This window comes from Phallusia mammillata, chromosome 8 (assembly GCF_965637545.1).
Source record: "Phallusia mammillata chromosome 8, kaPhaMamm4.hap1.1, whole genome shotgun sequence".
NCBI lineage: Eukaryota > Metazoa > Chordata > Ascidiacea > Phlebobranchia > Ascidiidae > Phallusia > Phallusia mammillata.
In genome coordinates, this window is record NC_137259.1 from 164,640 (window position 1) to 179,486 (window position 14,847).

The 14,847-nt window shown below is 38.7% G+C and overlaps 2 protein-coding genes and 1 pseudogene across 2 annotated transcripts; 1 reads left to right on the plus strand and 2 right to left on the minus strand.

Moving 5' to 3' along the window:
• Positions 1–3: 3 nt before the first annotated feature.
• Positions 4–399, minus strand: LOC145204550 (glutathione synthetase-like). Its single transcript, XM_080077144.1, has one exon. It carries the CDS (start codon positions 397–399, stop codon positions 4–6), a length of 396 nt encoding a protein of 131 aa, XP_079933270.1.
• A 4,982-nt stretch (positions 400–5,381) lies between these two features.
• LOC145205382 (uncharacterized) lies at positions 5,382–13,992 on the minus strand. The gene is made up of 10 exons (XM_080078082.1): positions 13,461–13,992; positions 13,282–13,399; positions 9,261–9,354; positions 9,109–9,205; positions 8,922–8,992; positions 8,613–8,748; positions 7,846–8,190; positions 7,443–7,628; positions 6,577–6,963; positions 5,382–6,508 (listed from the first exon to the last, which is right to left on the minus strand). The coding sequence occupies exons 4-10, from the start codon at positions 9,129–9,131 to the stop codon at positions 6,328–6,330; spliced, it is 1,329 nt and encodes a 442-aa protein (XP_079934208.1). The 5' UTR covers positions 9,132–9,205; positions 9,261–9,354; positions 13,282–13,399; positions 13,461–13,992; the 3' UTR covers positions 5,382–6,327.
• LOC145205449 (small ribosomal subunit protein eS7 pseudogene) lies at positions 11,649–12,337 on the plus strand (annotated as a pseudogene).
• Positions 13,993–14,847: the final 855 nt, after the last annotated feature.

The window sequence follows — 14,847 nt, forward strand, 5'->3', positions numbered from 1 at the left end:
CATCTAGACAAGCAGCGGGGAGTCCAAAATTGCAACTCCTGTCGCAACGCCGTCATCATTTTGGTCCTTGGGTTTCGAACGGAGCAAATGTCCAGCAGCGTAATTCTCCAACATCTTGTCGCCGCAGGCAAGGTAGACTCCGTATATTCCTAATTCCGAAATAACTTCTTCCTTCGTGGCGGTTCCACCACATATTGCATAGTTCGGTGTCGGTTTTGGATTGATAAGGTCCATGAGGATGTAGGCACTATGTCGGCTGTCGTTTCCTATTTCTCTCAACAGTTTTGCAATATCTTCGCCATAAATGTTGTTTCCTCCCCCTTCGCGTTGTGGTTTCAAAACATATTTTTGTGGATTTTCAATTGCCATCTTGACCACGGAATCGCCTTCCTCATTCATTTCCAAAGAGTAAAGACCTGGAAATGTTCGCCTAATATTAGCGGCAGCAGTTTCACCCACAAATTGTCCAATCCAACCGAATTTGCGAAGTCGTACCAGCACCAAGTTTCTCTACCACGCAAACAGTGGTGCCATGGTTGCCAGCTTGCTAATAGATTACTGGTATTAGGACAGGTAATTTAATCCTAAACAAGGACAAGTATTACTCTTAAAACTGTAAAATCTTCCTAATGTTATCTATATTAAATAATACAAAAGGACTTTCTTACTGAGGAACGATTACATCGCAAAATAATTTAGAAAAGCAATTGCACTGTTTTATTGTCCAAATTTTACTAACAGCAATAAAAGTAAAACAAACAAACAAAGCAAATTAATAAAAATAAAAATAACAAACAAATGGGACAAAAAAAAGTTCCGCTCATCCGATAATCCCAAGGTATTCTGAAACAAGAAAAGCATTTTTAAATAAAGTTCGCAAAAACATCAAGGTTCTGCGGGTTGATCTTGGTTTAAAAGCCATTGCACCGCGTCAAGGTGTCAACCCACGCAATGGGTTTCGTCTAAGGCAGTAGAGAAACCCTCGTTCGGTGCAGAACTACAACCGAAACGAGGAAAACAGACTGGCGCACGAAAAGCGCAAGCTGAAAACATGGTAATAAAAAGCGATAATGTCAATAATAAATAAAAACATACCCCTAAATTTACGGCTGACCGCCCAAAACTAACGTTAATAACAAATGTTCAAGTTATAAAAATACAAACTGTACGAACTTATATTATTGTTACGAAAGTTATGAATGAGTAATATGTAATATGTAAACATGTTTAAAAACATACGCTAATACAGCTACAAAAATACAGGCTATTTGCTTACCATTAAAATTAATTCCATATATTATTACGGTTACAAACTATATTTACAAATCTACAAACAATTATACTTAAAATTAACGATGGCAGTCCATAGGGTAGATTACAAAACCTCAAGTAAATATTACGTGTGTTATAGGCGCATATGGGATTCCCCTACTATGACGTAACGTGTTGGGGGCGCCCCTATGGGATTTCCCCTCAATGACGTAACATGTTAGGGGCAGGGGGACAAATAAGGGAATTCCCCTTCTGTGACGTAATATGTTGGGGACGTAATTAAACCAGGAACGCAAAAATTTGTTTAATTTTTTACATTTTGAAACTAATTTTTAACCCAGAACCTTGTTTAAAAAATCCGTACAAATAATATAAAGGGCCGTGCACACCCTCGATATTATATAATGCGGCGAAAAAAATATAAAATATAAAAAACAAAAAAGAATAAAAAAATGTAAATAAAAATATAAATAAAAACGAAAAAAAATAAAGAGAAAATTAAAATAAAACACAAGAAACGAAAACAAAATGCAAAAAACAGAAAACAAAACAAGGTTCCGAGTATTCCTACAAACTTCATTTATTGAGATTTTAGCTATTATAGAAATGTTTAAACATGTTTGTAACTTGTAGCTGAGAAAATATGTATTACTTATTGATTCTAAGATCGGGTACAGGGGTTATTAATTTGTAAGCCACAGTTTAGGGTCAAATAAGTATTATTTATGTAAGGATTGTTAGATAGGTAACTAAACAATTAAAACAGGTTCATTGCTAACAACCGTTCAAGATATTATGCGTGTTATCAATTATCGGGGGACAAAATGGTTGAATGGCAAACTGGGCATGTTGGGATTATTCATTTGTATCAGATAATGCGGGTGTTGCAGGATGGTTAACCAAGCGCATTAAAATAAATGTCAGAAAAGTGGTCAGCATTACGGTTAAGTGAATAATAATCATCTACATGTGATACATGTAAATGTCAGCAAACTGGTCAGGTATGATTAAGTTAACATGTTGGGATTATTTTGACATCAGTTATTTTAGGCAGGTCGTTGGTTTAATTATATAGTTCAGTAAAACACTTCAGGTCTTCATTATTACGCGTTAAGTTTTAAAAAAAATAGTTTGACGTAGTGCAGTTAATAATTAATGCGAGAGTAATATATAGGATCGAATATTGCGAGTTTTTAAGTTGGATTAAACGTTCGTTATTGTTCAACGTTAAGCTAGAGGTTTGGTAAACTAACCGAGTAAAACCGCCATCGTGGTCCCCCCTTTAATTTCCCAACTAGGTTTTAAGATATCTAACACAGCTAGCCTAACCATATTTATATCTATCTATTCAAACTAAGCTAGCTTACAAACTTCATATAGCGAGTCTGTCGTGCATTTTCGTCGTCCAAATATAAAAAAGCAAAACTCGGTTACGGGAAATGCAAGAGAATAAATTATTAATTGATTACAAATCTATTGACGGAGTTAGTAAAATTAAATATGTAGTTATTATGATTTGGTTGGACGACCTGGGTGTATCACACGACAGACTTCTAACAAAACTTATCAGGAGGAAAGTTGCTTGTTCGATGGAGAGGTGGAGTTTGGTGGTATCGCAGAAAAGGAGGTTGGATTCCTGTTAAGAAATAAACTATTTGTTGCTGTTTCCTAAGAATATTTGCTACTACCACCAAGATGCCTTTGTGTATAAGAATTTACAAACACATTTCACAAAATATGAACGGAATAAAATTTATATAAAGCGTGAGATAGAATTTAAAGAATTTATATAAAGCGTGGCGGACCGAAAGGCAATCGGGTTAATATTCCCGAACTTGACCAGCCTCCTAAAAAGTTACGGACCAGCTCCGCTCCTCTTGGACGAGGAACATACATCATTTATTGGCTCATATGCTTTTACATTGATACTGTGACACTGAGCCGACTTCACTGTGGTTCCCAAGCAGTTGCTTGCCACAAATCAACAATACTTAAACACATCAAAAAAATGTTTAAAAAGAACTTTTAACTTAGAGTTGGTTGCTAAAACGTTATTCAAACTATTTATTATCATTTAAACAGTTACCTCGTTCCTTTCATAATTTTGTTGTGTCGCTGGTTGGCCAAGTCATCTTACTTTCAGGAATCCAAAAGCTCCATGCATCCGATCATCGTCGCTTCTTGTCCCGTCGTCTCCACTCAGCTGCAGACAAATCAACAATGCTTAAAAACACTTTACTAAAAATACTAAAGTGTTTAACTGTGATATAAAGTGACATAACCTTGCTTAGTTGCTAAAACGTTATTTAAACTAATAACAGTTACCTCATTCCTTTCATGATTTTGTTGTGTCGCTGGTTTGTCCAGTCATCTTACTTTCAGGAATCCAACCGCTCTATGGATCCGATCATCGTCGCTTCCTTATCCTGTCATCTCCGATCAGCTGCAGACAAATCAACGATGCTTATACACACATCGTACAACAAACATGGCGAGTGTCATATAGGTTTGAAGTCGCACTGCTTCGCCGAGGATGACGTCATTACTGGCACTTCGTCGTGTGATGTCATCGAATAGTGACCACGTTCTGGTTCTCACTGGTGTTTCGGTTCCATTGGATCATGTTGCAATTTCCATTAGATGACATCATCAATGGTTGTGTCACATGCGTGAAAACAAAATAAAACTTATTACTAAATATTTTGATTTTATTGCGATACAAACAAATAGTTTATGCGCGTAAAAACCCAGAACCTTGTTTGGTAAAATCCGCAAAAACAATATAGAGAGTCTGGCCAAACCCTCTATATTGTATAGTGCGGCGAAAAACAAATACAATAGAAATAAAAAGAATAAAAGAGAAGTGAAGTAAAGTAAATAAAAATAGTAAACCAAGGTTCTGGGTTGGTCCCTAAACTTTAAACCGTGTTTTTATAACAACAAATTCCAGCAACAACGACGAACCTGTAGCTTGGCTTCCTCCATCCGCTTCCAGCAAAACGTGCTTTTAACGCCCCAAATCAGCTGTTTGCCTTTTATATCAACCTCAGCGCCCCTGCAAGTCAGCTTTGGAGTCCCCAATTCTGCGCGCAAATTGCCTGTGGAGTTTTCGGGCCTTGATTGCTTAATGAAAAAGTCACGTGTTTTGACTGACTAATCATCGCCTCGGAAAAAAATTCTACAAACACCTGTAGTCCCAATCTTTCTGCCTGTGGAGTTTTCGGGCAACGTTTTGGCCGAACAATCGCCCCCCTCGGGGACGAAACAACTCTTGGTTTACAAACAGTGGAAAGAAGTGACAACAAACACTAACTTGTGTCAGGTGTTGTCACATAAACATAGTTAGGACGGACTTGATTCGCGTGGTGCACTTCAAATTTGTTTTTGCATATGTCGTTGTTAACAGCTCAGTAAAACGTATTTACCACAACAGTGCTTCCCAACATTTAACTAAGATAGGCTCGAGGCCATAAAAGAACTAAGATATGAAAAGTTTTAAACTTTGTTTTTAGTTACTTACAAAAACATGTTTTTAGTATAATTTCTCTGCGTTTTTGTTACTTCAACGTTTACCCCTATTCAACTATTTTCTGGTTTATTTATCTTTAATTTGTTTTATTACCTTTGCGGGGTCTAGTGTGCGCGCGTGCTGTGTTATTGTTCACTTTAAAGCTTATTGTTTCTTCTGCTTCTCGTGGCTCGTATCGTTCGTCTGCAGCAGCGAGTAAGTTCATTATTACGATTCTTAACGTTTGCTGCATAGAGCCGACATGATCCACAAAAGATCAATTTAGTTCTTGTCTTTTATTCTGGATACGCAACACACATTAAGTCTCATTTATCTCAAGGAAAGGATACGATGGAAAGAAGAAAATCAACGATAAAACATTGGCTTTTAAACTGATACTCGTTTTTCGTGCGATCATTCCAGAACAGTACCTTCTTTTACTCACATCAGTTATTAGTTTGTTTTAGGTTAACCGCTTGCAAAGATATGAAGCACTGAAATGGATTGCACAACTATTTCGAAACACCCGGTTAACGCAACAGCCTGTCTTATGGTCAGGCTGTTGGAACATATAAGAAGACGGGAACATGTATCTAACGACACTGAATATGTGCTTCCAAAAGTTACTGAATCATGAGAAACGATGGAACAGTAGTTACACCGCTCGATACCATATGTCGCAAAGCAGCATATAAATTCCATGGAACGAAAAGTCATGGTAGCAAGGTTAAAATTTTCCATTACTTAATGCTTAGCCAAACCAAAGTGCAAAAATGATGGTTTGAAACCACGTGACCGCTACACCTCCATGCACTTTGTTTTAATTAAAGTTGAAGTGTGTTCCCTTGGCACGTTGTGTTCACGTTCGCGAACCGCATTCTGTTTTCATTCCTTCCCCTGTCGTTGCCTTCCGCAAGCATTCGAGCTACAATTTCTGGTGTTCATTACCAACCAAGAAATGGTGTTAGGGCGAAACTAATTAATCAGTTGGCTTCGATCACGTTGCCTTTGGGGTCCGCGATGGTCACGTGCTAATCTATCCCGCGTGATTTAAATCACTTCATACAAACAGTCAGACAACTTTGAAGGTCATTTTTTCGTTATGATAAACGTTTTTCTTGTTGCGTTTGCGCGGAATTTAAAATCTTGAAGTTTTTTTTGAAACAAACAAACCAACATTTCGGTCAATCATTCATTTGACAACTTTCCTGAGATTCTAATTAACATCAGCGTTTTAGTGTCACAACTGTTTGTACATGCCACTTTGCTTAATACTTTGGAAGCTTATCATTTTGTTGTCGGTTTGTATGCAGGTTGTAGGCAACTAATCCATCGTGAATAGAAAGTGACATTACGAATCAAACGTGGCACTTGGCAGAGTTTATACTTCTGGTTTGTTTTCAAAAACCCAATCCTGAATTATGTTATCGTGTAAATAATATATATGTCAACGTATAATGTATGCAAGAATAATATGTTTGTGGACATAAGCGACGTTAAAAATACTTTGTTTCATTGGACTAATTCCGAAAAATACGTATATCAACCTACATTGAAAAATTTTCGCAACCGGTTGGTTGTTTTGTCTCACAAAGACACTCATCACTCATATCAGGACAATCGATGACGTCATTGCACACACTTGACCTTGAAATCACCATGGGGTCATTTATGCATTGGAAGCACAAAGTGTGATTAAAGGTGACAGACGGCAAACGTCGGATGTCCCTGCAGGGGAAATATTAAATTTGAAAACTACGGTTGATACAACGGGCATTGTAAGCACTCTAACATACCTGGGATCCGACTTTATCATTTCATCAACCGATGTGAAGCAGAGATCAGCGGAATCGTCGCAGTCTTGTACGGCGTCCCACAGCAATTGTTGGGGCAACGTGCAAGTTTTACCGTTTCTGATGCACTTGAAGCCGTGTCCGTTCGGTCGGGGCAGCTCAGGGCAGTTGTTGCAGGGATCGCCATCACACACTGATGAACGTTTCCAGCAAACCGATTCCGAACACCAGAAGTGGGAGGGGCAGAGATGTTCGCACGGGGAATTTCCATCACAAGGCGCATATGATTTGCAGACCTCTTCTTTTGTTTTTGGACAGGAAGCGTTGGTTGGATCGATTATATTGCGACAAACTCCATGAATGTCGAAACAATCGCACCGTCCCGATGAGCTGGGTTGAAAATAGTTACGTGTCGCTAGTTGCATCAAACTTTAAAACAATGGGTATTACAATTAGCCTTTGATGCGCGTTGACAATTGATTAGGGGACACAAATACTCAAAAAAAGTTAAGACAAAACAAATTTGGTAACATCTGCACATGAGAGTACTGAGTAAATGTTTTATAATTTAACATGAAACCCGTGACAGTTTGTCCATTCTTAACCATCATTGAAATTTGCCTGTTTTAAGGGTAGCGTTTTGAAATTGTCCAGGTGTTATATCAGTAAAGTAATTAAACGACAAATCAACACAACGCGTTAAGTAGATCAGACTGGAGTGAAGAAAAATGTCTAAAAATGTTATTAGTTTTTCTCAAGTTTACTCACGTCGCACAAACTACAGCAAAAGGTGTGAGAAACGCTTGCTTAAAATAATTTCTTTGTTGCAACAACTGTTTATTTACAAAAAAAAAATCAAGTAAACCTACCGACGATAACGTTTTGATTTGTCACATATTTCGGGGACTTTCCCAGTACAATTACATTCGTCGCTCATATCAGGACAATCGATGATGTCATCACACACACTTGACCTTGAAACGATCATGGAGTTGTTTTTGCACTGGAAGCACAATTGATTGTTGAACGAGGCTTGGGAGGAACGACGGGTGTCCCTAAAAACAGATGAGAGGTCATTATTAAAAACCTTACCACAATTTTACCAAACAAAATGCCTACGAACATTTTTATTGGTTGTCTTGCAAACACGTCTGCACGCAAAAAATACTGATAGTATTTTCCCCTATTTTAGGCATATCCTATGTATGTCCGCTTACATTGGTATTTATATTTAGCTGTATAAGCACAACCGACCTAAAAACATATACATACCTCACATCACCATTTTCGGGCGTGTAGCATAAGTCAGAGCCATTATCGCAATCTTGTACGCCGTCCCACAAGAACATTTGCGGGAGTAAGCACGTACGGTTGTTCTTGACACATTTGAAGCCGTATCCGTTACTCCAATGTTGAAAGGCAGGGCAGTCATTACAGGGATCGCCATCACACACAGTTGAACGCTTCATACAAGTCGAATATGGGCAACGAAAGTGGGAGGGGCAACCGCCGTCACAAGGAGTTTTATCCCGACAAGAGATGTCGCCCTTGCAATATTCCTGCCTCCGTAACGCACACACTTTGTTTGATGACAGACCGTCACGTGTATTGTCGCAGCTGTGAAAGTGTAACCATTATATTTTGAATGTTATAAACACAGATTTCATTGCGGTCAACAAACAGCAATCTGGAGTTCGAATGCGCGTGTTGTTGCTGGCATTTACCCAGCCCCATCAGGGTATTTTCCGGGGTAAACGACCAGAAGGTAAGTATTTGTACTATCGGGTTTATAAGAAGTGGGGGAATAAAAATACAGCAAATAAAGTAAAAAATAAATAAACGACAAATCAACACAACGCGTTAAATAGATAAGACTGTTGGTATATTTCACGGTTTTACGCATGCTGTGGAATTTTGACGCCAGATGCTGGTTCACAACAACAATGACGTTTTATAAAACTTTCTCCACTATCAAACATTTAAGGAGCAAATATAGCAAACACAAACATAAAGTTCATCAAATAACCCACAAAGTTTACCTGATATAACTCGATGATGGGTTAGCAGGGTAGGTGGGAAATGTGACCCGTTTCTCGTCGCTTCTGTCTCTGCAGTCAGGATAATTATCGCAAAAGTCATTCGAGTCAACTATTCTCCCACCATCGCAAGTAAACTCTGCAATCAACAATCACAAACATATAATTGTTTTTTTATATTTATTTGCATCACAGCAGAATTAAAAAATATTAAAACCTTTAAATAATATCACTTCTTTTATTGTCACTAAATAAACGTAGCTTTACAAAAAGCGTTAGTTTGTTGTTTAACAATCAAACATTTGAATTTACTCCCTGCTTGGCATAGAGCCGGTGCGATGAACCAAATCAAGGTTGCAGCGAAAATCATCATGATGAGATTTCTGAAGAAACACAACAGCGGCGTTGCAAGGAAACACGCTAGTGACAATCTTGAACCTGTGTCTTCCCTGAGCGTGTTATCATAATACTTTATATGTAAGATTATTTGGTAGCTTACCTTTTTATCATGTGGTGCTTCATTCTTCCTGAATCTTTTAGGCGAAGTTTTCTCAATAAACAACTTAAGTTTATAATCTTTCTAAACTGTGAATTACCTGAACAAGTAAAAAGGATTAACCAGGCTGTTTACTAAAAATTCTGAATTTCTACCTCTGCGGTGACAATTGTTTCCAAACGTATTTTCCGCTTTCAGCAAACCAGGCAGATGATTGTCTTCCCAAGCCCCGCACGTCAGCAAAACTTCCTGTTACGAAAAATAAAACTGTTCTCAATATTTGTTCCACTGTTTACATTCTCGTGCGAAATTACACAAATTAGTTTCTGTGCAGAAAATATTTACGCAAAATGTCGCAGAAGTGATGGCTGGACGTTTTTGTTGCTACAAAACGGCATCACTTTTGTGGCAGGCGACTAAACTTGAAACTCAAAGCACAGCTCGCAAATCTATTGTTAATTGCAGTAAAAATGTTTGCAGCTTGAACCGACATTGATAACAACAATAACTTCCAGGAAATCCCGCTAGTGGTGATATTGATTGACGTTTCCTCAGCAGTTATTGCGCAACGAAAATTCTATAAACATGCGCTTGTACGAGGTAACATGGTTTAACACAAGGCTCAGTTTAACAGAATTTATTGCTGAAGACAACTTGGACTCGGTATTCACAAATAGAACACAACAGCATGTTTTACAATTTATGGGAAACTATATCATGGTCCTAAAAAGCGATAATGTCAATAACAAATAAAAACATACCCCTAAATTTACGGCTGACCGCCCAAAACTAACGTTAATAACAAATGTTCTAGTTATAAAAACACAAACTGTACGAACTTATATCATTGTTACGAAATTTATGAGTGAGTAATATGTAACATGTAAACATGCTTAAAAAAATATTCTAATACAGCTACAAACATACAGGCTATATGCTTATATATTTCTACGGTTACAAACTATATTTACAAATCTACAAACAATTATACTTAATATTAACGATGGCAGTCCATTGGGTAGATTACAAAACCTCAAGTAAATATTACGTAACGTGTTATAGGCGCATATGGGAATTCCCCTACTATGACGTAACGCGTTGTGGCGAATGGGAATTCTCCTGCAATGACGTAACATGTTAGGGGCAGGGGGACAATTAAGGGAATTCACCTACTATGACGTAACATGTTGAGTACGTAATGAAACCATGAACGCAAAAAATTGTTTAATTTTTTACATTTTGAAACTAATTTTTAACCCAGAACCTTGTTTAAAAAATCCGCACAAATAATATAAAGGGCCGTGCACACCCTCGATATTATATAATGCGGCGAAAAAAATATAAAATATAAAAAACAAAAAAGAATAAAAAAATGTAAATAAAAATATAACATAAAAACGAAAAAAATAAAGAGAAAATAAATGAGAAGTAAATAAAAATAAAACACAACCGGTCATGACCGGTTTCTGCCTCCTACCGAACCTCCAAACCGGTTTAAACCGGTTTTCAATATCGAAAATTTTGACCCGATTTTCGAAAAACCCTAAGGCTATAGCCTTTCCGTTTTTTCGATTTTGAGGAGTCAAAAAATCGTAGAAAAATCCGGTTTTCAGTGGGTTTTCGCGGGAATATTCCAGTTTCAAACCGGTTATGACCGGTTTCTGCCTCCTACCGAACCTCCAAACCGGTTTGAACCGGTTTTCAAAATCGAAAATTTTGACCCGGCTATAGCCTTTCCGTTTTTTCGATTTTGGGGGTCAAAAAATCGAAGAAAAATCCGGTTTTCGGTGGGTTTTCGCAGGAATATTCCAGTTTCAAACAGGTTATGACCGGTTTCTGCATCCTACCGAACCTCCAAACCGGTTTAAACCGGTTTTCAAAATCGAAAATTTTGACCCGGCTATAGCCTTTCCGTTTTTTCGATTTTAGAGGGTCAAAACATCGAAGAAAAATCCGGTTTTCTGTGGGTTTTCGCTGGAATATTCCAGTTTCAAACCGGTTATGATCGGTTTCTGCCTCCTACCAAACCTCCAAACCGGTTCAAAACATAGAAGAAATCAAGGAGTTTCTCGAATCCAACAGGACTAACACCCTGAATTTCTATTTCAATGTCTTGACTGTTGCTATTGTGGCCAATGGCATCAAGTATTAATGCATCCAGTTTAGCGCTGTGGGCAGACAACACACATTTATGGGCAAGAAACCTCTTGTCTGATACACAGACACACACATCACAGTGTTTGCCAGAATCCCGCTGCACTGACAAATTTGCTGCCAGTCTGGCAGCATGTTCAACATCTACCTTTGCATTCGGCATCACTATCCAGAATTTGATTAGATGAAACAGTTACTTATAAATACATACAAATTCTAAATGTTATACATATCACTTGACCAAGCTCCGTTTTTTTCGATTTTTGGCCGTTAAAAAATCAGAGATATTGACCAGCCTTGGACAGTTGACGTTGTCACCCGGGGTAGCTAATGCATTGCTTAACTGGCTTCGTGCTGCCGTCTTGGCCCTGCTGAAGGAAAGTACAAAACCACTTACGCTACTTAAGCAGATAAATGCCGATCTTGTCATCGACCGAAGCGTTTGGGAAAGCGACGGATGCAGTCAACTGCTTTCAAACCTTGGCATTCACATGACAACCGTACAAGAAGACATCGTGAACCTTTCAGTAAAACCAAACCTTTCACTTGATGTTTTGTCAGCCGTGACTGAAGCGCTTCACATATTGTCCGGAAGTTACTGTTCACGTGAAGGTGCCGAATTAGCTGGTTATGAACAAACGAACGGCCACAACGAAAAAGATTCGCAGGTACTCCGACAGTTCCAGAAAATCCAAGTCAGACTTGTTTGTGAGCTGGAGAAAAAATTCAGTGGAAAACATATTGTTTCCATTGCACAGAGGAGGATTCTTCCCAAGCCAACCAGGAAGACAAGAATCAAGAACAAGCAAAAGCGACCAAGAAGTCGAACTTTGACAGCCGTGCACGACAATATCTTGGAAGATCTTGTTTTTCCTGCCGAGATTGTTGGCAAACGAACAAGAGTAAAGCTCGACTGCTCGCGCATCATTAAGATTCATCTTGACAAAGCTCAACAAAACAATGTTGAACACAAGACGGACACCTACTCCGCTGTCTACAAAAAGTTGATTGGAAAAGATATTATCTTCGAGTTTCCCGGCGGAATTTAAATGAATAAATAACCCAATCAAAAATGTCATGCCTTTGAGTTTATCCTTTAACAGACTAGGTTTCAGTGTGGTTGATTGTTATCTTATTAATGGTGATGCACCTAATCGGCTAAATTCGGTTCAGACCGATAGCAAATATTCAGTTTTGCCTGAAAAATTTTGGTGTTCGAATCCCGATCAGGGTTTTCGATCTGATCGTTGGTGAGGCGCCCTAGTCGATTTGGCCAAGTTTCATCCCCAACCAATTTTTTCATGGGTTTCGAACCCAGGACACTCCCGTTGATGGATCCCGATCAGGTTTTTTGTGTCTGTGTATAGGTCAACCGCCCTGGATCTTTCGCTCAGTTTAGTTCCTGCCCTTATCCACGTATATATTCATTTTTTTTTTAATAAGGCACCATAAAAAAGTTTTTAGGCAGTTGATGCATATGTTTGCTTGCACCAATTTAAGGTTTGCCTTGTACTGGCCATTGGCCAAAACATTGGCAAGGAACATTTACATAAATTCATCCTGCAGTATTTGTGGATGTACTGTGAATCGGATCAATGGCCATTGAGTTGAAGGAGGGTGATTATGCTCTTCAACAAAACAATGCCAAGAAAATTGTCTTTCAGTTTAAATTAACTGACTCTGCTTTGCGTGCCATTGAGGATTTCCAAGAATCGGGTGGTAGAAATGGAAGGCCAAACATTCGCTTTGACGGAAACCAAGGGAGTATTCATATGCATCAACTGCCTAAAAACTTTTTTATGGTGCCTTATTCAAAAAAAATGAAAACTCTTTATGACGACATTATAATACTTGTGACGTCACACACACAGGTTTTTAAAATCGAAAATTTTAAGCCGATTTTTGAAAAAAAACCTAAGGCTATAGCCTTTCCGTTTTTTCCTACCGAACCTCCAAACCGGTTTAACTTTGTGTAGTTGCTAAAACGTTATTCAAACAAATCATTATCATTTAAACAGTTACCTCGTTCCTTTCATAATTTTGTTGTGTCGCTGGTTTGCCGAGTCATCTTACTTTCAGGAATCCAACCGCTCCATGGATCCGATCATCGTCGCTTCCTTATTCCGTCGTCTCCACTCAGCTGCAGACAAATCAACGATGCTTATACACACATCGTGCAACAAACGTGGCGAGTGTCATACGGGTTTCGAAGTCGCACTGCTTCGTCGAGGATGACGTCATCACTGGCGCTCCGTCGTATGATGTCATCGAATAGTGACCGCGTTCTGGTTCTCGCTGGTGCTTCGATTCCATTGGATCATGTTGCAATTCACATTAGATGACATCATCAGTGGTTGCGTCACATGCGTGCAAAACAAAATGCAGATTAGTGTTCATGTTAGTGAGATAGTTGCGGCAATAACGTCACAATATGAATGAAATTTACAATGTAATGCGCAAAAACCCAGAACCTTGTTTGGTAAAATCCGCAAAAACAATATAGAGAGTCTGGCCAAACCCGCTATATTGTATAGTGCGACGAAAAAAATACAATAGAAATAAAAAGAATAAAGGAGAAGTGAAGTAAAGTAAATAAAAATAGTAAACCAAGGTTCTGGGTTGGTCCCTAAACTTTAAACCGTGTTTTTATAACAACAAAATCCAGCAACAACGACGAACCTGTAGCTTGGCTTCCTCCATCCGCTTCCAGCAAAACGTGCTTTTAACGCTGCAAATCAGCTGTTTGTTAATAGCACACGTTTGCCTTTTATATCAACCTCGGCGCCCCTGCAAGTCACCTTTTGAGTCCTCAATTCTGCGCAAATTGCCTGTGGAGTTTTCGGGCCTTGATTGCTTAATGAAAAAGTCACGTGTTTTGACCGACCAATCACCGCCTCGGAAAAAGATCCTACAAACACCTGTAGTCCCAATCTTTCTGCCCGTGGAGTTTTCGGGCAACGATTACTTAATCACTTTACAGCGCGTTTGACCGAACAATCGCCCCCCTCAGGGACGAAACAACTCTTGGTTTGCAAACAGTGGAAAGAAATGACAACATAATCAAACACTGACTTGTGTCAGGTGATGTCACATAAACATAATTAGGACGGACTTGATTAGAAAAAATATGTAACAGTCAGACACCGCATCGATACATTCAGGTTGTTCTTGTTGTGCTTCCTTCGGAAAATTTTCGGGAACGACTAAAAACCGTTATTAGGTAAAATCCGTTCAACCAAACTTGAAACGGTAATGCTTACATTAGGGGTGTGCAACCTTTGTTACTGTGGGGCCAAATACAATTGCCAAAATTAGATCGCGGGCCGTACCTGTGAATAACACAATGTGATTTTACTTTTTCACACCAAATTTGTTTAATTACAAGAAAATTCGCATTTGATTATAGCCACATGTTGCTAGGTCGCATAAAAATAGCACCGGGCCCATTAATCTGCTCAAAAATATATAATAGTTGGACTCGTTTGCCAGTACAATTGAAATCCAGGCGTCTCTGCGGGCCGCACAACCTTTATTCAAGGGCCGCATTTGGCCCGCGGGCCGCAGGCTGCACACCCCTGGCTAACATGA

Excerpts from the sequence above, each read along its gene's own strand:
- LOC145204550 (XM_080077144.1), bottom strand. The coding sequence starts at position 399 with ATGAATGAGGAAGGCGATTCCGTGGTCAAGATGGCAATTGAAAATCCA.
- LOC145205382 (XM_080078082.1), bottom strand. The coding sequence starts at position 9,131 with ATGAAGCACCACATGATAAAAAG. Across the intron at positions 7,629-7,845 it reads CCCGAAAATGGTGATGTGAG|GGACACCCGTCGTTCCTCCC; the intron begins GTATGTATATGT and ends ATCTGTTTTTAG. Across the intron at positions 6,964-7,442 it reads AAATCAAAACGTTATCGTCG|CTCATCGGGACGGTGCGATT; the intron begins GTAGGTTTACTT and ends TTTTCAACCCAG.